At 50.6% G+C, this 23381-nt stretch overlaps 1 protein-coding gene across 4 annotated transcripts in view; it reads left to right on the forward strand.

Annotated features, from left to right (window-relative positions):
- The window catches only part of MGMT (O-6-methylguanine-DNA methyltransferase), a 265516-nt gene that overhangs the window by 51826 nt on the left and 190309 nt on the right, over positions 1 to 23381 (forward strand). For all 4 annotated transcript variants that reach the window (XM_069460299.1, XM_069460300.1, XM_069460301.1 and 1 more), the window contains one exon: positions 4563 to 4699. In XM_069460299.1, the coding sequence (XP_069316400.1) occupies positions 4563 to 4699 (137 nt within the window). The remainder of the gene's footprint in view (positions 1 to 4562; positions 4700 to 23381) is intronic.

The raw sequence follows: 23381 nt of genomic DNA on the forward strand, positions 1-23381 counted from the left end.
TGGCGCATTATCTTTGACCAGCAACGTCGGCTAATGGGCTTAAAAACCCAGAGGCTCCCCAGAAGGACAGCGCAGCCGGCCGTGTTCAGAAAGAGCTGGGCCATCTGCACGGGCTCAGTCTGAGGTGAGGTGGCTGCAGCGCATCGGCAGGTTCAGGTAGAGTGAGGCGGGTGGCATTTGATCCTGTTTAAACCGTAGGCAAGTCTCAGGAATTAGCTCCTCACACGTCACGTACCTCGACGGCCAGCTGATGGGATCTGCATAGAAAGTGGCAATCGTCCTTGTTCCTGCAGAAGTCAGACTCTGAACCCTTCAGTTACTCCCGCTGTACACCACTCCCCCTTGCCTGGTTCTTGGCGGGACTTGGATGGAGCCTCCCTGGCACCCCTGCACCCCCCTCTGTGATTGACTAATTCCGTGTGCTGTGGCTTCCGTGGCCCTTGCTGGTCAGGGGAGCTGGCTCTGAATGGGCGAGGGTGAGCCCATACTTGGACGAGAGGCCCGTGGGTGGTGCTCCTCACCGGGACAGCACTGCAGGGTTCAGCGGGATGTGCCAGAGCTCTGGGGTCCCTCTGGCCCCCCTTAGACGTGGAGGAGCCGAGGTCCTTGGGACTTTGCTGGGCAGAGGTGCTCTTTGGTGTAGAGATGGTCACTCCAGGTCAGGGCATTTGTTTGGGCTACACCAGGTCGGGCTCCAAGCCCTTCTCCACTGTATTCTCCGCTGATGCCCTCCCAAGTTGAGTCCCTTGTGGTCACAGCCAGCCACTGGGACTCAGCCTGATGACGTTGGCAGCCCTTCTCCCCGAGCACCTGGCAGGGCTGAGCTGCCTGGTGGCACTCCAGGGTCCTGTTCCTTCCTCTTGTGGGGACATCCCTCCTTCCACTCCTGGCCCCTTCTCAGAGCACTCGATGTGTCCCCTCTGGCTGGTATTTGGACTGGGCGTGAGCTCGAGGTACGGCCCACACAGTACGGAGCACCAGGCCTGTCCGCCCATCACGGCGCACAGTGCACCGCGCCCCGGCCATGGCCATCTCCCGTGAGACCCTCAGAACAGCGCTGCGAGGCGGGTGGACTCAGTAGTCTTGGGAAGGGGAGTGGACACCAAATGTCTGACCAGTCCCCCAGTTGGGTGCTCCCTGGTCTGAACGTCTGCAGTGGGGCTGGGGCTGGGTCTCCTGCGAGGCTGATGCGGGTGAGCCCTTCCTCTACGGGGACCGTCTCTGCACTGCTGTTAATACCGGCAAGAAACCCGCTGGCTGGGCCCCAGTGCGGGCTCTGGGCCCCTGCCTGGGACCTGGATCGGGAGCAGGTCACACAGAGGCAGGTGGCAGAGGATTGATGGTAGCTGTGACTGCCACATCCTGTTTCCAGGGGCAACGGTGGCAACAGTGCCAGCTGCCACATCTCCTATCCCTGGCTGTCCCACAGGTGTTTCCTGAGGCTCGATTTCGACTGGGGTTGGATCGTGGCCAGTCTTGTGGGCCTGCTTCTCCAGCCTTCCCAGTAGTTCTGTGAGTTACAGAGTAGCCTTCCAGTAAACTGCCTGTGTGCCCCAACTAGCAGGCTTGGTTTCTGCTGCTTGCCGTTAAGAGCCGCCTGATGCCGGTGCACCGGCCTGTCACGTTCCCGACCTGAGTCCTGAGCCCGACCCCTGACTCCGGCTCTGCTGGACACACAGACTCAGCCCAGCCCGAGCTGGGTTGTAGCGTGGCGAACATGGTTCTGTGGTGAACTGCATTTGGGAGAGCGACACAGAAGCTGGCTTCTCACTGCAAGGCTGCCTGCAGCTTTTTACACACTGCCGTGCGGGGCGAGTTTCCACCAAGTGCACAGCGCACCCCGGTTTCTCACTCCCCCCCAGAGCCCTGTTCTCTGAGCAGTATCTTCTGCGAACACTCTGGGAACTGCTGTCATGGTTGGCCTGGACGGTGGGCACAATGAGGACCCAGTCAACAAGTGTTTTATAAGCTCCTGTGCAAGTTCCGCCTGCCGCCTGCCGCCTGCCACCTGCAGGGGGACAGCGACTCACGCAATAGCCTCCTGCATCTGCGAGCAGCTGGGGAGGATGGGAAATGTTTGCAGGTGTCAGGGGCGGGCGGGGCCCGCTGACTGTGGCTCAGAGGGGTGGCGGGAGACGGGGAAGCTTTTGAAGAGCGGCAGGATTTTGATGCTTTGGATAAGATTTGGGGGAGAAGGGCAGGGTACTCCAGGTGACGAGATCAAAGGCAAAGGGCATTTGGTTAAAATGTCGATGGTGGCGGGGAGGTCAGCCATCCCAGATCTGCTGAGGTCGCTCAGGTCCCAAGTCTGTCACACACAGCCCCTCCAGTCTCGTGCTGACCTTGCCATGTGATGCCATCTGTCCTCCAGATAAAAACAGTGTGGCACAGAGTTCCAGTGACTTTCTCAAAGCAATGGACCGGGGCGTGGGGGCCCGATGTCCACCTCCTGTCTTATCTGGTCCCGCCCCGCCTGGTGAAGCGGAGGGCAGGTGGCTCCTTCCGCAGGGCCCTCTCGGCCCTCTCAGGAAGCTCGGTTCTTATCCGCGGGCCGTGGGGAGCCCTGGCAGGTGGGGCTTAGGAGGATGTGTGGGCAGAGAGCCGCTCTGGCAGAGGCTGGGTTTCCCAGCAAATCCCAGCTCCATTCCCTGGGGCACCGGATGGAATCCGTGTCAAATCCCTGCCAATCTGCACAGAAAAAGGGATGTTGTGCAGGGCGGCTCAGGAGTCTGAGTGCTTAGGACGGAATCTGGGGCACGAAGCCTCTGCAAAGCACCTGCGTGATTTGGGGGCCGCTGCCTGACCCCTTTAAGGAACACGGATGCGCCGCTCTCTCCTGGCTGTGGGAAAGAGGCAGAGAACCAAAGCGTGGCATTAGAAGCACGTGGAATGCACAAAGAAAAGGTTAACTGGGGTGGTGGTACTGGGTTTCACAGGACAGGAGACGCCAGGCAGGGAAGGGACATTCCAGTGGGGGTGCAGAGACACCTGAGGAACACCCACGGATTCGGGGCTGCAGCTGTGCAGGGACAGAGCGGGAAGGCGCGAGCAGGGGCGGGCAGGCCAGAGAGTCAGCATTCTTGGCATGGAGGGCCGCACTGCCTCCGTCACAGCGGATCAGCCCTGCCGCTGCGGCACGGAAGGAGCAAGAGACTGTCACAAATGAGTGCAGCTGTGTTTCAATAAGACTTTAATTCACAGAAACAGGTGGTGAGCCAGCTTTGGCCCGTGGGCTCTAGTTTGCTGACCTGCACGCGCCACTTGATGCGGTGAGCCTGTGCAGTGTGGGTCCACGTGAACTCCGAGGGCGGCTGGTTGGGTGGGAGTGGGGAAAGCCCAGGTGCAACCGGGCCCTGAGAAAGGCCTTGCCCACGTTGGGGAGACTCCACGAGGGCCTCCAGGTGAAGCTGCGGTGGTGGGAGGAGAGCGTGGGCGTAAGAGCTGGCAATAAAGAGGCCCAGTGCTGAGGACGCTGGCGTGAGAGCAGCGAGGTGCATGGAGGGTTCCTACGTGCAGGCGTGGTTTGAACAAGGCTGGAAGGGTGGGTGCTGCTGCTCTGCGGAGGCTCCGTGTAGTAGGGCGGTCTTGCGGGTGACGGTTTTGGACGAGTTCATTCGAGTGTACCTCTAGAACAAAGAAGTGGATTCGGTGGGTATAGCCCGGATTCTGAGTCTCGGATGGGGGGGCTCTAGGTGTTTGCGTTTATCATTGGCGTTGTGGTCAGACGTGGAAGGTTGGGAAGCATCGGCACTAGGGTGGCCAGCAGGGCGGTGGACCCTCACTCCTGTTTCAGAACTGCAGGAGGAGATTGGGGGCTCAGTCTGGTCCAGGTAGTCACCCCCGTCGCCCTCCCCTTTCCTCCCCCTGAAGGAGAGTGGCTTTTGCAAAATACCAATTTGTCTAAACCTCGTTACTGGCTCCTCACTGCTCTTAATACACACGTTCTTTCCAGCCCTTGCTCTGTTGACCAAAATTAGCATCTAGTGAAATTGTTAACATGGAGAACACATCTATAGGATAGATCTCTGCGTTTGTACATTTCTTTGGATACAAACTAACCATGCTTTCCACAGCGTGGGCGCTTCCCTCCCACCTAGCACCCCTCCCTCTGCCCTGTGAGTGCTGAGCTGACTCGCTGCGTTTCTGTGTCAGAGGTGCTTTATTTGTAGGCACACTTTATTCAAAATCAACGGGTTGTCTTCCGTTTTTGTTGTCTGGTAACTGATATTAAGACCAGGTCACCTTAGTTTTAGGTATTGTTTAGAAGGAGCTCTACCATCTCAGCTTCCTTCAGTTGGCTAAGATAGATTAGAACAATCTGCATGTAGTAATTCAAGGGAATAGGAGGGTGTAGTGTTGGTTGGTTGCTCTGGGTAATTGTGGTAATTTTCTGTCTTCAAAGTAACTGTATTGTAAAAATGACACATCATATAATTTCCAAGAACAAGGAAAAAGCTCTGCAGTAATCTATTTTGTCTTAATTGATGCTTCTCTTGTCCTTTATGTGACCAAACCCTTCCACCTACACTTTTTTGTTTAATTTAAATGTTGTTTCTGTTTAGGGACTTGGCACAATGGACAAGACCTGTGACATGAAATACAAAACGCTGGACAGCCCTTTGGGGAAACTCGAGATATCCGGCTGTGAGCAAGGTCTGCACGGGATAAGGCTGCCCGGCGAGAAGACGCCCAGAGCTGAGTAAGTGTGAGCCTGTGGCGGCGCCCAGTGTGGCGTGCACTGACACCGCACACGTGAACACGATAACCGTCTGTTTTGCATTGATCACGGGGTAACGTGTAGCCTCATACCACAGCCACAAGCGTTACCTCCTCTCAGAACAGTCCACTGCGATTGTTCTTGAGTTTTCAGCCTCTGCGCGTGTTGCCTGGCAATCTTCCACCTCTGATTAGCCGCAGGGACGTAACCTTTCGTTCGTAGCTCTGAGACGTCTGATTAACGTGCGCATTTACGGAGGGGTTGATTGCTTAGGGGTGTCGAACATTCAGCGCCTTCAACGTGTGTCTCTGAAAATTTGGAGATGGGGACGTGGGGGCTAATCCTGACGTTTTTGTAGTCGAGACCAGCCTTCCCTGTTCATCAGGGTCGTCTGGGTGAGTTTCCTGCCGGCCCTGCTGGGTGTCCTGGAATTGCTTAATCGGGAGCTCCACGCGCCTTCCTGGAGACCTGTCAGACTGCTGGTTCCTGTGCCGCCAAGGACAGCCCTGCCAGGAGGAAGGGCAGAGAAAGTCCCTTCTTAGCATGACATTAGGGTGCTGGCATTTCTGAGAGCATGTGTGTTTCTGGGATTAATCTCCACTATTTCTCTAATATAAAAACATGGAAAATTTACAACACTCTCTAATATTGTTTTGAAATGTAACAATTTCCTCCATTGATCGTGAGTAACTGTATTAAAATTGTAGTTCTCCTTATTTCTGACAGAAGGGAAAACCACTGACTCCTGTGCTCAGTGTGTGTCTTAACTGGCCAATAAACACAATGCCAAGAACATTAGATAAAGAAAATACATAAGAAACATAAAAATTGATTTTAATGGACCCCTGTCAGAGACGGCCATAATGAGCGCAAGTGCAGTAATAAATATGTGTTCGCCTCCACCATCGAGAGCTCTCCTGTAGAGCTGTGTGTTACAATCAATATCGTCTTTTTTAAGACCAAGAAATGAGCAAACCTTTTGAACTATGCGAGTATACGCCTCTCAATTTCTATGAGAACCATCTGGCTGTAGTGTTCAGAAAATCATAGGCACCAAATAATTCGTAGGGGAAGATGTCATTTTTGTCTTCTAGCATGTTCAGTTGCACAATAAATCATAGGAATTATGTGTTGGGGTTTTTTTCTCTTTTGGAAAAGAGTAAAGGTATGCCTTAAAGTGAATTTCAGGAGGAAAAGTTACACACAGGAGTTACATGTTTAGTTAAATGCCCATTGTGGTCATGTGAATCTAATGAAGATGAAGAGCTTTAATTTTGAGTTTCTACTTGACGAACTTTGAGTTAGGATCAGGTGTGGCTGTGAAAGTGGAGCCTTCCAGTAACGGCCTGGGCAAGGTGCAGCTGGTGCCTTGTGAAGACACCTGTGGATGGTGGGGACGGGTCTGGTGGCCTGAAGGTTCTCAGGAACTTGGGTTCCCCTGAGCTTTCCTCTTGGGGTCTTCAGGCCAGCTGCTGGGCCGGAGCTGCAGGTGAGGACAAAGAGAGGAGGGCATGCCGCCGCCCTTTCCCGAGTAGACACTGATATTTCCTCTTTTCTCCCCTTGTCCGGGGCGGGGCTGTCATGTGGCCACACTTAGCTGCCGGGATGGTGGGTTGTCACGTGCCGGCTACAGTCAGGGACCCTGAGAGGAAGGAAGGAGCAGAAAGTGGATTTTGAGGGGCATCTAGCAGTATATGTATGTGTGTAGTTAATGTTGGGAAGCATTTAAAAGTTGGAGAATAGTATAAAAACCGTATGAACACTCGGTTAAGTTTTCAACATATTTTTAAAAAAGGTAAACTACATAGTGAAACTTGGCTTTTAAGCGTACAATTCAGTGAGTTTTGACAAAAGTGTACAACCGTATGACTGCCACCCACACCGAGATACAGAGCTCTCCAGAAGGTTCTTTCATGCCCCCCTTAAGTCATCTCTGCAGATGCTTACTCAAGCCTCTTTGTGGACGTGTTTTTCCTTTCTCTTGAATAAATTCCTAGATGCAGAATTGCTGAACAGGATGGCAGATGTATGTTTATAAGAAACTGCTAAAACTTTTCCCCAAACTGTCATTTTGTTTTCGTCAGCAACGTTTGAGAGCCTCGGTGCTCCACCCTCTCGCCAGTGCTTGGTGTTGTCCGTTTTAAGGATTTTAGCCGTCTGGTGGGTAAGACGTGTTGTTTCATCGGGGTTTTAATTTGCGCTTTCCTGATGGCTTACGATGAACAGCCTGTTGACTGTTACTGCGTTTTCTTCGGGAGGTGTCTGCTTCAGTCTCATGACCATTTTAAATTGAAGGGGGTGGGGTGTGTGTGTGTGTGTGTGTGTGTGTGTGTTTCTTTTCTTTCTTTTCTTTTTTTTTTTTTTTTTTTTTTTTGTTATTTGTGGCTCTGGACACGAGTCCTTTGCCAGACGTGTGTACCGTGATTGTCTTCTCACGGGTGGAGTTTGCATTTTTGTTTTCCTAATGGTGTCTTTTAATGAGCAGGAGTTTTCAATTTTGAGGAAGTCTAGTTTGTCATTTTTTTCCCTGTTTAGCGATTTTTTGTGTCCTTTCTAAGAAATGCTTGCTTACTGTCCTTTCACAAATATTTTCCTATAACTTGTTTTAATATTAATAGCTTTATACTGTTCTTTGTTTAGATATGACTTATTTTGTATTACCTTTCTGTGAGATAGAATTTTTTTCCGTACAGGTATTTGGTTGTCTTAGCATCATTTATTGACTTAAAAAAATGTCCTTTCTTTATCGAATCACCTGTGTGCCTTTGTCGGAATTGGTCGCCCACGTGTGTGCATCTACTTCTGGGTGTGTTTGGTTCCGCTGATCTGTCCTCTGCTAGCCTCGCGCTGGCTGGTTATGTAGCTTTTTGATAAGTCTTGAAACCAGGTAATATGAGCCCGTGAGTCCTCTAACTTCGTTATTTAAATATCATTTTGGCTTCTAGGTCTTAATTCTGTGTACTGCTTTTAGAATTAAGGTTTTGTTTTTGCAACAATTCTTTTTGGGATTTGATTGGGAGTTTATCAATTCTGGGAGGGTTGAATCTTCATTTCGAATTTCAGTTCACATCTGTGATTTATCTCGGCATTTGTTTGGGTTCTTCCATTTTCTTCAGCAGTGTTTGGTAGTTCCCAGCATAAACACCTTGCATATCTTTGGCAAAGTTAATTTCTAAGTCCTTTGTTCTTGAGAGTGTTCTAAATCAGTTTAAAACTTTCACTTTCAAATGATTGCTGCTGGTATATAACAACTGCCTGTTGTATGTTGATCTTGTATTCTGTGGTCTTGGCTAAACTCACGTGTTTGTTCTAGAGGTGGTGGTGTGATTACTTAGAATTCTCTGTATAAAAATTCATGATGTCTGTAAATAAAGACAATATGTCGCTTCCTTTCTGGCCTATAGGCTTTTATTTCTTGCATTGCATTGTCTGGAGCCCTCCACGATTACACTCAGCAAATACAGTGGCAGTGGACATCCCACTCCTGTTCCTAGTAACAGAAGCTTCCAGTGTTTCACTAATGAGGGTAACACTGCTTGTCTTAGCTTTTGTAAGTTTCTTTCTCAGACTGAGAAAGATTCTTCAATAAGTTGGATTTTGACATATGGTTTTTCTACATGTATTGACATAGTCGTCTAATTTTTCTCTTTTATTCTTTAAACCTGATAGAATGAATATACTTTCAGAATTTTAAACCAATCTTAAAACGCTGGGCCATGTCTCTTAATTCATGATGTCTTTACATGTTGCTGGCTTACATTGACTATTTTGTTTAGAATTTGTGTTTTAAGTTCATGAGGGATGTTGGTCTATAATTTCCTTTTTTATTTTTTATTTTTTGTTTGTTTGGTAATACCTTTGTCAGGCTTTGGAATTGTGGTTATTCTGACAACATGAAATTGGTTTGGAAGTGGTCCCTTGTCTATCCTCTGAAAGAGGGGAAGGTGTGGGGTTGGTATTACTTGCCCTCAAATTGTTGGATAAACACTGTTGATGCCAGCTGGGCCTGCGTCTGGTGCAGAAAGCCTTTGAGTAGAATTCCCATTTCAGTGGGCTTAGGTGCTGCCCTTGCCCACTGCAAGGGGTTCCCCTCCCCCCAGCGTTTTTGCAGGTAGACCCCTTTGACCCCAGGGCTCCTGGCCCCGGCTGCTGATTGATGGTGGCTGAAGGGATTTGGGGCAGAGCATCCTCTGGGCTCCGGGCCCTGTTCTCCCCATCTCCTTGAGCGCTTGCCTGTGCTAGGACGATCTTGCTCCCCTGAAGCCGAGTCCCTTTCCTCGGCAGATAAATTGTGGGTGGACCCCGATGCTTCCTTCATGAAGTTCCGTTTGCTCTTGAGCACAAATTGTGATTCCTGCTCCCTGTGTGTGTGGCTGGAGCCTCCAGTAGGACATTCAGTAAATACTGTGGGGTGGACATCCTGCCCTTGTTCCCATAAGGTAACCCCTGATTGCATTTTCGTATGGGTCATGTTACTCGTTTACCTTCCCTTCCCTGAAAATATTTGAGTAAAAAACATCAGTTTGGAAAGTGGTATAACCTTAATGTTGTAACTTCCTACCAATACAAGTCTCCATTAACTATAATCGTATCCAAGAGCGCTGGGCTTCCCCCCGCCCTCCGGTAAGCCTCACGTGGCCACAGAGCTTGGGCCCCTTCAGTATTCCTGGCAATGTTGAAATCTAATGAGAACAGCCACGGTATATGTATGTATTTTTCTACTGTTATTTTGGGGCTTGTTTAGTTTTCCATAATGTTGACTTCAGTGTTTGATGACTCGAAAAAATGTACCATGTGACCCTGGGTGACATTTACAAACACAGTAGCTGCGGGACTTTCGGATCTGGGATGCTAAAGGGAGTTGCGAGGGGTTCATCTTTCATTTGTCAAGGGAGTTTGTCCTCCTCCTTCATTCTTATTTTTTCATGTAAGTCTTTTTAGAAAAATGCAACACTGGAAAAGCTTACATAGTCCAACTGAACTAAGCCACTAACACTTTCTGTGTTTTGAAAAACCTGATGAGTGTGGGCAGGCTGCCTTCTACTTTGCAGGGTTATCTTGGTGTCCTTGTGGTAGGGATTCATCGGCAGAGCTCCCTTTTGGCATGTGGCCCCAGCCAGCTCTGGCGTTGAAGGCCAGGTGGGAACTTGCAGGTTGGGCCTTAGTCTCCCACCCGGACTTCAGTGGCCAGCTAGACGGGCCTCCTGTCACCAGTCAGGCTGCCCGGCCCTAGGCCTTCTGGGAGGGGACTTATCTGATGACACTGGATGTGCTATCGGGTTTCACCCTCAAATGTGCCCCACTGAAAGAGGGGGTCCCCCTTCGAGGCTTCCTGAACAGGAGCCAGGTGTGTGGGCTCGTGGGGGGCACACTTCAGCTTGAACACAGTTACCCATGGTTTCTGTGTGCATTTGCTGCTTTCCTGTTAATCTTTAAACATTTTAAGTGACCGACCTGACCATCAAGTGTCCACAAGGGCCTCCCGGGCTGTGGGCTGTTCACCCTGTGCTTGTCCCCAGTGGTTCCCCGCCAGCGGTGACAGTGATGCCCTTTTGCAGGGCAGCCTGACCACTGCCAGTCGCTGGTTCCTCAAGGTCCGAGCACCACAGGAACCTTCCTGTTCTTTTTGACAGATTGGGAAATTTTAATACATACACTTGCAGTACTTGTGTCATTATAATTGATCTTTCGAGGAGGAGAAACGGTTCTTGAGGACGAATACTTAGAAGCACTCGCAGTGAAAATGGCACCCAAACACGCTCTGTAGCACTCGTACCTGCCACGAGTTTTGCTCTCGGTGCTTTTCCTTGATGCCTCGAAATAATGATTTGTGTTGTGTGTGCTTAAAAAATGTAATTATTTTACTTTACAGAGTGTTCCTTAAGGAGGTCTCTTGAGTCAAATAAGCATGTTTCTGTGAGGGGAAAACTTGCCAAGCTCTCCTTGACTTTATAGAAATCGTCTGTTTTTTAGAACGAGTGCCTGCACGTCTTGGCAGGCTGGGACCCCGGTTCTTGCCCCACTTCGCTCTGGATTCTGGGTCAGCAGGGCCTGCCGGTGTCCAAGGGTCTCCCCGCCCGCTCCTGACCCAGAGGGCGACTTAGCGGTGGTGGGGGCGACTCTCGTGCCTTACGGCATCATAACACACATTGTGTGTCTGCTTCCCTCCACATGTTTACACTCGGTGTCCTTCAGAAGTGAGGATGGCATCGTCGTTCAGGCTGACCACTAAAAAGACGGGGACAGTCCCTCGGGTCCTCTGTTCCTGTGACGTGAGGGTCCGATGGGGGCTCACCGTTGCTCCCCCGAGCACGCAGTGCTGCCCGTGGGTTCTTGCGCAGTTGCTGGTGCCGCCTGCGGAGGTGGCAGCTCTTGGGCATGAGTGAGAGGGAAGTGACGTCATGCTTCCCAGTAAACTTAGAACGTGAAAGCCTGGCGTTGTGTGATCAGAGGCAGAGACCCCCAAGTGGGGCCTCCCGAACCGTGAGTGACGCGGGTTCGCCTGTGCCTCCGTGGTTGTGCTGATGGAGGGCGGGTCCGGGCCGCTTCCCAGGGCACCACCCGGAATTCCAGGCTCTGGAGCATTGACCCCCACGGGATAGTGCCATGCGACCACAGAAGTGAGGTGCGCATCTTACTGTGAAGCTGTTGTAGGGTTTCTGATCTAGGAAACTAAAAGCAAATGCCGTGACCTAATTCTTGCCTTGACTGCCGTTCCCTGCCCCCAGTGCTCACCCGGGGTCGGGTGGAGGGGTTAGCAGGCAGCTGGTGTCCCTGAGATTCAGAGTGCTCATGTTCTGGACCCATCTAAGGAAAAAGCAACGTGAAAGTTTTATTTCTGTCAATTTTATTACTGCGTTGCAGGGAGGCAGAAATGGCAAATGTTCACGCCGGTGTCCCTGAGTTGGGAGCAAGCTGGCTCACATCACTTTGAGTCAGCCAGGATCCTCTTGGAAGGAAGAAAAGAATGTTTGAATGACAGCTGCAAATATGTGAGTTCAGAATGTGAACCAAACTGTCAGAGCAAAAAATTTTTTTTTTTTCCTCCTTTGGAAGTTTCCAGCATTTGGTGTGTAAGAGCCCTTTAGAGTAACAGGTAAATTGGTTGCTAATTTCAAGCAGAGAAAGATGGATTTCTTGCCTCCATGCCATGTTGAGATAAAAATCCTTGAATCTCCCCCACTCTCAACAATAAGTTTGCTTTTGGACGTCCTCTGTCCGCTGTTTGTGAAAGAATGGCAGTTCTCCCAGGGACCCTGCTCTCAGCTCCTTGACATTGCTGCTCAGAGAATGCCGTTCTCAGCTTTGTGTGAGCTGGAAGCAGAGTTGGCACAACCCTAATTATGGGCAACACTGTGTGACATGCAGTCCGCTGGAGGGACAGTCCCCAAAGTGCCAGCCACTGTACGGGCACATCACAGGTCGCCGCAGCCAGCATCGGTGTCCACTGAGTGTCAGGGAGTCCGTCCCCCACCAAGATCCCTGGTCTGCCCAGATGCTCGGGCGGTGGCTTTTGTCCCCCAGTAGGAGCAAGTGCGGGGACTTGGGTGTGTACCGTGTGCAGAATCCCATCCAGGGTTTGTGACGTTGCAGTAGCTATTCCTGGTGGGTCAGCCAAGACAGTAGTGCCCTTTCTCAGTGGCCCTGCGGGAGCTGGGCCCAGATAGGCCACACCTGCTGGTCAGGTCCCTCCCCCCGCCCCGGCCTCTCTGCCTGCCTCCCAGGGTCCTGACTTCATTCCAGTTTTCTGCTTGTAACTAGTTGTGGTCTTAAAAAGTCGGTCAACAGGCTTGTTCAGATCGTATGGGAAATGAGTTTAAATGAACGTCCATGAGGAAAAACGTGAGATTTATGACAATATCGCAACACTTTGGAGCCCGTTTTCATCTTATAGAGTTTCTGTCCTTCCCAGGAGAAAGGGGGTTGGCCGGGAGGCAGGTGGATGTTGGGGCAGAGGGGACTCGGAAGTACTAGCACCTGTCCACCTGTCACCACCCTTGGGCCCTCTGTGAAGCTGCTGGTACCCAGGTCCTCTCGGCAATAGGAGAGGTGTGGGTGGGGCATGGCGGGTCCCAGGGCCCCGGGGGAAGAAGAGGGTGGCATTCCCTCTGGTCACTTGAATTTGGCGTTGGAGACTTGCAGCCGGCCTTTGTTCCCTGGTGGGATTCTTCCTGATTCTCATCTGAACAGTGTCTGGCAGCCGCTGAGAAAGACGGTCCTGACCCGGCTTTGGGCATCGAGGGCTCAGGCTGCTGTCGGCTGATGTACTGAAAGTAGAATGTCTTCCACTTACGTACAGCTTGGAAACTCGGGCTCAGAACTTTGTGGGAATGAAAAGGTTGCAGGGACCTGTCCTCGTGCTGTACTTACGTGCCTACCTTCCGTGTGCAGTCACTGTAAGTTTGCAGTGTGCCCACGTGCAGGTACTTACAGCGTGCTAGATGGTGATGTGCCCGCCTTACAGGGAAGGAGCAGGGCAAGTGCCAGCCATCACCAGAGCTGGGTCCTCGTACCCCTTCCCCTGGATGACGGTGGCTCCTGCCATCTCCCTCTCCTCGTGTGAAAACAATGGCGTGATGCCCAAGACCCTCGATGCACACGTCCCATGTTTGCCACTGGACTTTGATTTCCAGAATGTTGCTTTCTTATTTATGTATCTTTAATACTTTCTCATATGTGAGCTGTCTACAGCTAGTGAATGATTTTCAGTTGTTTTGAACATGTTAATGTCATTTAAGCTCTAAACTCTGAAAATACACTTGGTTTGTTAAATTTATTTCCTTTAAAGTTGTATCAGTAATTAGATCAGCTTGATATTAATGTACAGGATAGCTTTTGCATGCCGATCAGTTCAGAATTTAAATTGAGTTAAAGGTTAAATGAGTTTAATTTTTGAACTGAACTGAAGCATTGTCTTGTGGCAGATTCATCTAGAATTTTTATTTCTAGTTGCTCTATGAAGTGACAGAAGTGGGTAGTCTTGTGATAAAAACATTGGTGAATAAATCTAGTTTCATTTGGCTGCCCTTGTTTCTCTCCTCTCTGCAAACACGGGAGTGCCCTGTGGTGTCAGACTGTGACGGGCCCGGAGCTGGGCACGGCAGGGACACGGGGTGGGCAGCCCCCACCTGCAGCGGCCCGGGGCTGGGGATGGGGAGGTGAAGGACACGCCCGGAGAAAAGGATGTGGAGGAACAGGGTAGCCGGTGGGGTTGGCCAAGGAGAGAGATACCAAGGAAGCTTGAGGAAAAATGAAGAAAACAGCCTGGAATCATCCAGGAGGCCCAAGGAGGGGAGAGCTGGGTGTTGTGCTGGAGTTGCTTTGGGGCAGCCCTCCCTGGGTGCTGGGGGTCCGCGGTAGTGTGACGTAAGAATTCCTCAGCACCTGGTCTCTGAGCCCCATGCACTATACCTGGTTACTTTTTGCAGCTTTGACTTGTGGCTGCCAGCTCAGTGGTGGTTGCTCGGCATACACCTGAGGTGGAAATGGTTCTATCCCAGGCAAAACGATCAAACCTAACACAGATGTGAGCCATGGGGCGTCTCAGCGGAGACACAGACCCAGAATGGAATCGTGTCCATCCCAAACGTTCCATGTCCTGGATGAGTTCTTGCAGCTTGGTGTGGGAGTTGGGGTGCACAGGAGAGAGAGGGCGCCTTCCCCAGAAGTGCGGTCTGTCACGTCTGAGAATCCTTAGTTGAGGACACTTCTTCGGTTTCCTTCTAGACTGGGCCATGCTCTCCACGTAGAACTGGAGTCAGACTAATTGTATCAATAGTCACATTTGAGGGAAGAATTCAGCTTTCTCTCTGCAGAGTCCTGTGTCTTGGCTTCACGGTGTCCGTGTTGCCTACCCCTTCCCTTACCAGGTTGTCTCTGGGTTCAGTAAGTGCCTAAGACCCCCAGTCCATGTGTCCGTAGACAACGCCACAGGCTCCCTGCACCCCACCTGATCTACACACACAGCACACAAGAGCACACAAATATTTTTGTTTTTTAAATAAAAGAACTTATGTGCTACACTATCTCAGGACACCTACAGTGTCCCAGAGTGGTTCTGTGGAAGAACATTGGCCCTTCTGGGCCTGCAGTTACTTTAATTTTTAGCCTCCATTGGCAGCTTGCAAACTCATATTGTGTGTTGAGGGGCTATTGTTTTCCCGATTGTTCCTGAAGGAATCTACATTATTGCTTTTAAAGCTGCTTTTCCTATGCCGTCTTCTAGAAAGTTGTCCTCTCCTTTGCTGGCCAGGACAGGTGAAGCATTTGGAAAATGCTCTTTTTTGCAGCTCCCTGCTGAGACGCTGGGGGAGTGTTTCTGGCTTTGGCCTGAGCACAGTTGTAAACCTTTGGCTGGCGCAGCGAGCCTTCTGCTCCTGCCATAGGCATCTTCGAAACAGAGCCTGCCTGGTCAGAGGACTGGGAAATGGCCAAGCTGGAACACAGCTTTGGGGGCAACATTCGTTCTCGTCCCCAAGAAGCTGGTGTGTTGTCTGGGGAGGTCGGCTCGGGGTCTCTGGGCAAGGGGTGTTCATGTGCGGGGTAGGCACATTCCAGCCACAGAATCTGCTGCCGGCGTCTAGGCGAGCTGGAAGTGGAATATACACAATCCTGGAAGGATGCAGTTGTGAGGAGAGCATGTTTTTAAGACTTACTACACTAGGAAAATATAAGATTTGGGGTGTGCTGGTTCTTCCCTTTGTTCATCTCTCAAATAGTCCTTATGTATTTTATGTATGTGTGGGTGTTTGTATATACATAAAAGAGCATTCTAGAAATTTCTGTCCTTAATGTTCCTTCCCCTACAAATACATCTAAAACAAGGGGAAAACTGTTTATCATTCATCTGAATTACTACAGCTTCCCCAAAAGTAACCTCCCCCAATAGTGGTTTTTTTTTTTTTTTTTTTTCTTTCTAAAAATCTTCTGGAAAAATACCGAGCTTTCCTGATCGTCATTTCAGCCAGTTGAATGGCTCTGTTAGGAAGAGTTATTGTATAACCTGGCACTGCTTTTATTAAAAAGAACCAGGCCACTTACTTCCTTCAAAGTTTTTGGTGTGTTTAAATCTTCTCTAGGTAAACAAAACTCTTATTGAAAATAGTATTTTGAGACGGTGACACACTTCTCGCGGGAAGTGGTGCTGAAAGCCATCTTGGTTGACGGTGCCGCAGGTAGCCTGGATTTCTGCTCTGTCCGTGGGTCGTGTGGGTGCTGGGAGCAGGGGGGCTGGCGTCAGTCCCACGGCCAGCTCCCAGAGAGGGGAGGGTTGGATGTGAACACAAGTGTGAGGTTGAGGATGGTCAAGGTGAAGAGACCGGGAGACACACCCGGGTGGAGGTGGGAGGGCCCTGGTGGCAACAGTGAGTCCCTCCGGGTCCCAACAGAGCCTGTGGGAGCGCTGAGAAGGGGTTGGGGTGTGACCTCGGGCTCTGGATGTTGCCCTGTTACGGCATTTTCTGTCACTGATGTCTTAAATTATAGCTGGTTGGTTGGTAGAATTCATCTATTAAGTTTGGCAAACCTGTTGAAGGAAAGAAATGAGGTGTTACCATGGCAGCATGTTGACATCACCCAACGTCTCCCAGCTCCTTACTGCCAGGACGGCTGTCTCTGGTCGGGTTGCTGTTCACACGAGGCCGGGGTTCTCCCTCAGACTCGCTTATCCATTTCATTGGTTTCTTCAATCCTACAGCCTTTCTCCCCTGACTTCATCAGGCCATCTCCTGGAATCCCTTACTAAAGGGATAATGAATCATGTGATATCCTCTAGTTTTGGGCATCTGAGTTTGCAGGAGCTCTCCAGGTTTTTCCTGGCTGATGATCCATATGCCGCAGACGGGATACTAGCAACAGCAAGTTGCCTTCCCGAGAAAAAATTGACTAGCAACACTGTAGTTGCATTTTTAGCCATCCTGTCTGGAGGCCAGGAGCATGCTGAGGATTTATGAAGTTCTTACATTTAAAATATAAGCAATAAAGTTTTCTTAAGGTGGGGCCCCATCTACATCCGTTACAAAGTCTTAAAGTTACTTTAGCATATGACATGTTAATAGGAGTTTTTTTCCTTTTTTTTTTTTTTTTTGACAAATTATGTCTAAGGAAATTAAGGAAGTTTGCTCGCATGAAACGTCATCTGTGTTTGCAAACTTGAGCAGTTTTGCTGGTTAAGCAGTCTCGAGATGATGAAATTTTCTGTCGAAGTCTGACTTTGGTGGTGCGTTTAAAGGAATCATGGCGGCTATGAGAAGCCCAGAGGAGAGGCCCAGTTTCAAGGGCATCTGCTGTGCTCAGCCTGTGGCTTCATAGGGACTGGTTGAATTGACAAAACTAAAATATGTATAACAGTTTTTCTTTTCTAAATCCATTTTCAGTTTATTTACCTGGTATGGAGGAACAGAGGTATAAATTAGAAGCTGTCATTTAGTCCAGAACATAGGTAGGGCCAGGCCAGCTGTTTGTTGTGGTGGACCGTTTCCCGCCCAGGACAGTGGACATAGCGAAGGGAAAGGAATTCGTCGTTGTGGCTGTGTGATCAATATTGACCCATCCCCACATTGACATGTACAGCTCCGTGGCTCTGTGTGTTCAGTGCTGGGCAGCCGTCACCACCTTCCATCTGGAACCTTTCTCGTCCTCCCAGACCGAAACCTGGTGCCTGGTGAGCACGCACTCCCCACTCCTGCCTCCCCAGGCCCCGGGCACCCACCATTCTGCCGTCTCTGTGCCAACACACCTTTTGCTGGGTTCCGCCAAGCCAAGAGAAGGACTGTCCAGAGACCCCCAAGGCCAGAACCCCCCCTTCCCCAGCCCCACTCCCCGCCGGGAGCACAGGGCCGCTGGCAGCTGCAGAGCGGCACAGCCAGACTCTGCTGGGAGAAGGAACTTCGGAGCGTGGGGTCTCCCAGCAACGTGGGGAGGTATCCCCAGTGAGAATGGGACCGGAGTGCAGGTGAACCGCACTGTGAGCAGAGACACTCTGAAGAAGGGCCCGGGTTTAACATTTAAAGGGCACTGCAGCATGTCACCATCTCCTTTGTGGTGAGAGCATGGAGGAAGGAAGGAGAGACGGGGGTGGGGAGAAAGCCCGAGGAAGGGCTACCCAGGCCAGGACCCTTGGGAAGAGGACCCGCGCACCTGCCGCTGCCCCTGTGGGAGCCCCCCACCCCTCGTCTGACAACTCTCGGTGGGTCTGGGTTGCCCTTTATTTTTATTGTTGGCTGGTTTTTGCATAGTTTCAAGGATCATTGTTACGCCTGATCTCCCCACCACCGCCCCCCATCTCCATAGATTTCTCTGAGGTGTTTTCACCCATATTGACGTTTCACTCTTTCCTTGCTCTGTGTTCACTCACTAGACCACCGCTGGGTGTGCTGATCAAAACCAAAATATCAAACCATCACCAAGAGGTCTCTAGCGGACACAGTGACATGCTCTGGAGAGAGCTGCGGGGGTCAAGGCGTGGCCTGCCCTGCCTGGAATGGCCCAGGAGGGGAGAGGGCGGGCTCCCTGCTTCGGGCAGCTCTGGCTTTGTTGAGGGTAGGTGTAGGGGTCAGGCTCTGCCCCCGGGGATAACTGTCAGAAGCTTGGTGGTCACGAGCCCAGGATGAGAACAAAGGATAACTTTTATCCCGTAGTTACGTGCCAACAAATGGGTCGTCTTTTTATTGGCTGGTACAAAAGCAACTGCAGTTTTAGCACTGTTGAAATTTGCCATTTGATAATGGAATACGTTCTTAAATGTAGTTATACATCATTTTAATGAACATTTCTCGTTTTTTTTTTGCAAATGACTCATCACTTGCTAGTTTATATTTAGAGTAGGATATGACGTTAGACAAAAACGCAAATTTGAGAGATTTTCAAATTTGAGTTCAAAATGGGTCATAAAGCAGCGGAGACAACTCACAACATCAGCAAGGCATTAGGCCCAGGAACTGCTTAAGGAACGTGCAGTGCGGTGGTGGTTCAGGAAGTTTTGCAAAGGAGACGAAAGCCTTGAAGATGAGAAGCGCAGTGGCCGGCCAGTCGAGAGCAATCATCGAAGCTGCTCCTCTTACACACGAGAAGTTGCTGAAGGACTCGGGTGGACCATTCTACGGTTGTTCGGCATTTGAAGCAAATTGGAAAGGTGAAAAAGCTCATTAAGTGGGTCTCTCATGAGCTGACCAAAAATCAAAAAAATTGTCGTTTTGAAGTATTGTACACAACAATGATGAAACACTTCTCGATCAGATTGTGACGTTCGATGAAAACTGGATTTTATCTGACAACTGGTGACGACCAGCTCAGTGGTTGGACCAAGAAGCTCCAAAGCACGTCCCAAAGCCAAACTTGCACCAGAAGAAGGTCCTGGTCACTGTTTGGTCTGCTGCCGGTCTGAACCACTCCAGCTTTCCGAATCCCGGCGAAACCATTATAGCCGAGAAGTCTGCTCAGCAAATCGAGGAGATGCACCGAAAACTGCAATGCCTGCAGCTGGCATTGGTCAACAGAAAGGGCCCAGTAATCCTCCACAACAAGGCCTGACTGCACGTCGTACAAACAATGCTTCAAAAGTTGAACGAATTGGGCTACGAAGTTTTGCCTCATCCGCCACGTTCACCTGACCTCTCGCCGACCAACTACCACTTCTTCAAGCATCTTGACAACTTTTTGCAGGGAAAAACGCTTCTACAACCAGCAAAATGGAGAAAAATGCTTTCCAAGAGTTCAGCAAATCCCAAAGCATGGATTATTATGCTACAGGAATAAACAAATTTATTTCTCATTGGCAAAAATGTGTTGATTGTTAACAGTTCCTATTTTGATTCATAAAGATGTGTTTAAACCTAGTTAGAACGATTTAAAATTCAAGGTCCGAAACTGCAGTATTTTGCACCAACCTAATAACCAAAGAAACCAGCCTGCGAAGGGTCCCTGTGTGAGAAAGGCAGCGTCTGGCAGCAGGGCCCCGGGGGAGAGGCTGGTGTGCGGGGCAGCCATGGCGCCCGCTCCCCTGGGCCGAATGCCTGTGACCGTGTGGACCACGGGGAGGCTTCCAGTGGCTGGTGCTGCTGTGGTTACCGTGACGCATGCTCGGACAGGTCGTGGCTCTTGGCACAGACCTGCTTTCCCGGGCCTGGGCAGGCCGAGAGACCCAAAGCCGTGGTGACAGGAGTGCCATCCCAGGTGGTGAGGGTGTGCGAGTGACGGAGGTGCCACGGATCCTGGCTCCTCTGTGGGGGGGAGGAAGGCAGAAGGGGGAGGCCTGTGGGTTATTTCCACCAGGCAAGTGGAGGCTCCCACGTCAGACAGGAGGGTTGCCAGGAGGAGGCAAAACGTGGGTTTGTGGCTTTGAAAGCCTCTAATAGTTACGTATTGATTCCCAGTAACTTGGTTGGAGTCTGTACCTAAACTGAGAGACGTTTATGTGAGTGTGTGACTTAATCTTGTGTACTTCGCCAGGCAGTTCGTCTCTGCCCCGGGCTCAGTTAATTGGGTTGGTTTTCAGAGCTGTGGGTGGGCAGCTGCACTGGCCGAGTGCAGGGGGCCTCGCCGGAGCCCTGGGACTCCGGGGCCCCCAGTGCAGGGGGGAGACCAGCGAGGGGACTGGGCCACCCACAGTCCCCTCTGCTGACGTCCATTGAGGACGGGGCAGAGATGCCAATGTCAGAGGCGTGGAAGTAAAACCCTCGGTGCTTCCCTTGAAGGCTGTTCTTTTTGTTTTCCACACATATGTAGCCTTTTAATGTTTTCCTAGCTTTTTCACTAATGTATGTAAAAATATTAAAAGCCCTTGTATATTACATGAAAAACTATGTCAGCTGCCCCGCTTTTTCTATTTATTAAAACTTTTCAAGCAGTAAAAACATTTTACTTGTTAATGAGGGAAAGTGGGAAATTAATGACACAGAGCTCAGATCCACCACGCCGTCTCCTCCTAACCACGCACCGGCAGCTCCCCCACCGCACGGAGTTTAATTTCTGCGACAGGGTTCAGTAGGCAAATGCAAATAGATTTAATGATTTGCATCAGTAGATCATTTCTCAGTTTAATATCCTCTATTTTGGGTCAAGGACTCTTTCTTTGGGAGACCGGTACAATTTCTAGAGCTAAAACTATTAATATTAGTAATATTACATTATGTTGAAGTGAAGTGAGATAAATGTATCCTTTTCACAAAGTCAGGTTTCCATGTTACTTTTGTTCATTGCGGTGAAAGGAAAGTCTGGCTGCTGGAAGCAGATTAACAAAGCAGGCGGCCATCCTGGCGGGCAGGTGCCTTCAGCAAGGTGACAGTGTTCTGGCCAGTGCTCTGGTCCCCCAGCACCTTCTGAGCAGTGGTCCCGCCTCTTCCCCCTGGGTGTGCGAACCTGGGGACTCATGGGCACATGGTTTTTATTGAATGAGCTCAGCAAAGGAATGAACTACAATTAGGACTCCAGCAAACACTAACAGAGCTCTTCTGTGTCTGGTCTGTGGTAGCCTGGCGAGGGGATGGTGAAAAACCACGATCCTGTCCTCGAGGAACTTTGTTAGGGGACACAGAAGTGTTGGTGAAAACTCAGGAAGGGGAGGCACGGCGAGAGAACAGTAGAAATATACAGAGGGCACAGAAGAGTGATGGAGCGGCTGCAGCGTCGGCGCTGGAGGAGAAGGGGGGTTTCACAGGGAGGAGGCGGCGGGTGTCATTGCCTGCTCCGGAGCCCGCTGCCCTCCCCGCCCCCGGAAAGACTGCGTGCAGGTGCTGGCTTCCTCGCCCCGCCACTGCCACCGCGGGCTGCGGGAGAAGTGCAGGCCTGTTGGTTTGCTCCTGGGGATGGACCTTGCCTGATAAAAGGAGCAGCACGAGGGAGACGCTCCTCGCTCCCGTCTCTGAACACGGCTGTGTTAAAGATGTGATTGCGCGAGCTGAGGCAGCCGTGTTGTGACCGTGAGGGGAAGGCGCAGGGGCTGAGAGGCACCTTGCTGTGGTGAGAAGGATGGGAAGAGCCCGTCCCTGGTGGCCTGCCACTGGCCTACCCTCCTCTGAACACCCGTCACCTGACAGCCACCTCACGTGCTCTGCAGCCATGAGCAACCTGCAGCCGATGTGCTGGTGATGCTGCCGTCGGTGGAATTTGTGCTCATTCCAGCAAATACAGAAAAACACAGGAAATAAAAATCATGTTTCTGTTACCCAGGTATAACTTAACTGTTTAGTATAATTCTTTCTAGCTCTTTCATCAGTGTTTAAAATCAGTTTTGAATTCTACTTTTTAACTTGAGCGTTTTTCTTAAATATTTCTAAAGTATTTTTTTTTTTTTAAGTCTGTTTGATTCTTTTTACAGGCCTCAATCGCATGGTTGCGCTGTAATTGTATCCCAACGACTGTCTTGGTGAACCTTTATGTGGTTTAGCAATTGTTAGCCTGCAGCAACCATGCTCGATGGACACTTCTGTGGACCTTGGTGTGTTTCCTTAACAAACTTTCTGGCCTTTCTCCCTCTACCTCTGTCTTGTGACACCCTTTCTCTTCTGCAGAGCTGTTTCCGAAGTCAAATGTCACTCCGTAAGTGCTGCCTCATTCTGAGACGAGACAGCATCGGCTCTGCACTTCCCTAGCGCCTCAGTTCTTGTCCTTTGGCCCCTGAACTCTGAACACCAGACACACTGACGTGCGGTTTCTGGTATTAGTGCCGAGGGGTCCGTATGTCAGAGATGGCGTCGTGTGGCGTGTCGCAACAGTGTCTTTGGAGCTGAGCTGCTGGGTTTTGAGCCCTGGCTCCACTACTTTACAACTGTAATTGGACGAATCACTTTACTGCTCTATGCCTCAGTTTCCCCGGGTGTCAAATAGGGATAATAGTACCTACCACGTAGGCTTGTTGGAGGATTAATGAGCTGATCTATGGGAAACTCCCAGAACACTGCCCACCCCATAGCAAGCGCTCAATAAATGCGACCTGCTATGGAGGAGGAGGGTGGCCGCAGGATGCTGTTCCTACTCCTGTTTCCTCAATAGCTCCAGGTGCTCGCACGAGCTACCTCCTGCACCTGACGGCATCACGGCCATCTCCTTCAAGGCTGCCTTCAGGGCACCCCCCGTGTTTCCAGACTTGCTTCAGGACCCCTTGTCTGAGTCCCTCCAGCACTTGGTGACTGCCCCACCCTCGTGCTGGTCTCTTCCATCTTGTCGTGGGCGGGGACTACACCTGTTTGCCTCCTGCTGCTGCCCTCAGCACCCCGCAGTGCTCAGCCCAGGGGCACCTGAGAAGTATCTTTAAAGATCTGGTGAACAAGGGTTGGAATGAATATAGGTGCTCTTCGTACAGAATGGCAGGTTACAGAAGGTGGCAGGGAAGACCAGCATTAATTCAGGGGTTTATTTTAGCCAACGCCACTGGAGTCCAGTGTCGGGATCCTCCCAGGCCAGCAGCACCGTGGCACGGACCCGGGAGTCGTATTTCAGCAGGGCCCCCTCAACCTGGGCACCCTCCAGTGAGCCGTTGAGGGGCTGTTCTGCTCAATGCGCCTCTTCAGAAACCACATTTAACTATTAAAACGTTGCTTCCAAGTAGCCTTGTGTTCTCTTCAATACACACGGGGTCTAAGTTTTCTGTGACTCTGTTGCCTTGGATGGTATCAGAGGATGTCGTCACTCTGTGGCCCTCTGCATCATCTTGTCAACCGAACAAAGT

The sequence above is a fragment of the Eulemur rufifrons genome, chromosome 28 (assembly GCF_041146395.1).
Source record: "Eulemur rufifrons isolate Redbay chromosome 28, OSU_ERuf_1, whole genome shotgun sequence".
NCBI classification, from domain to species: Eukaryota; Metazoa; Chordata; class Mammalia; order Primates; family Lemuridae; genus Eulemur; species Eulemur rufifrons.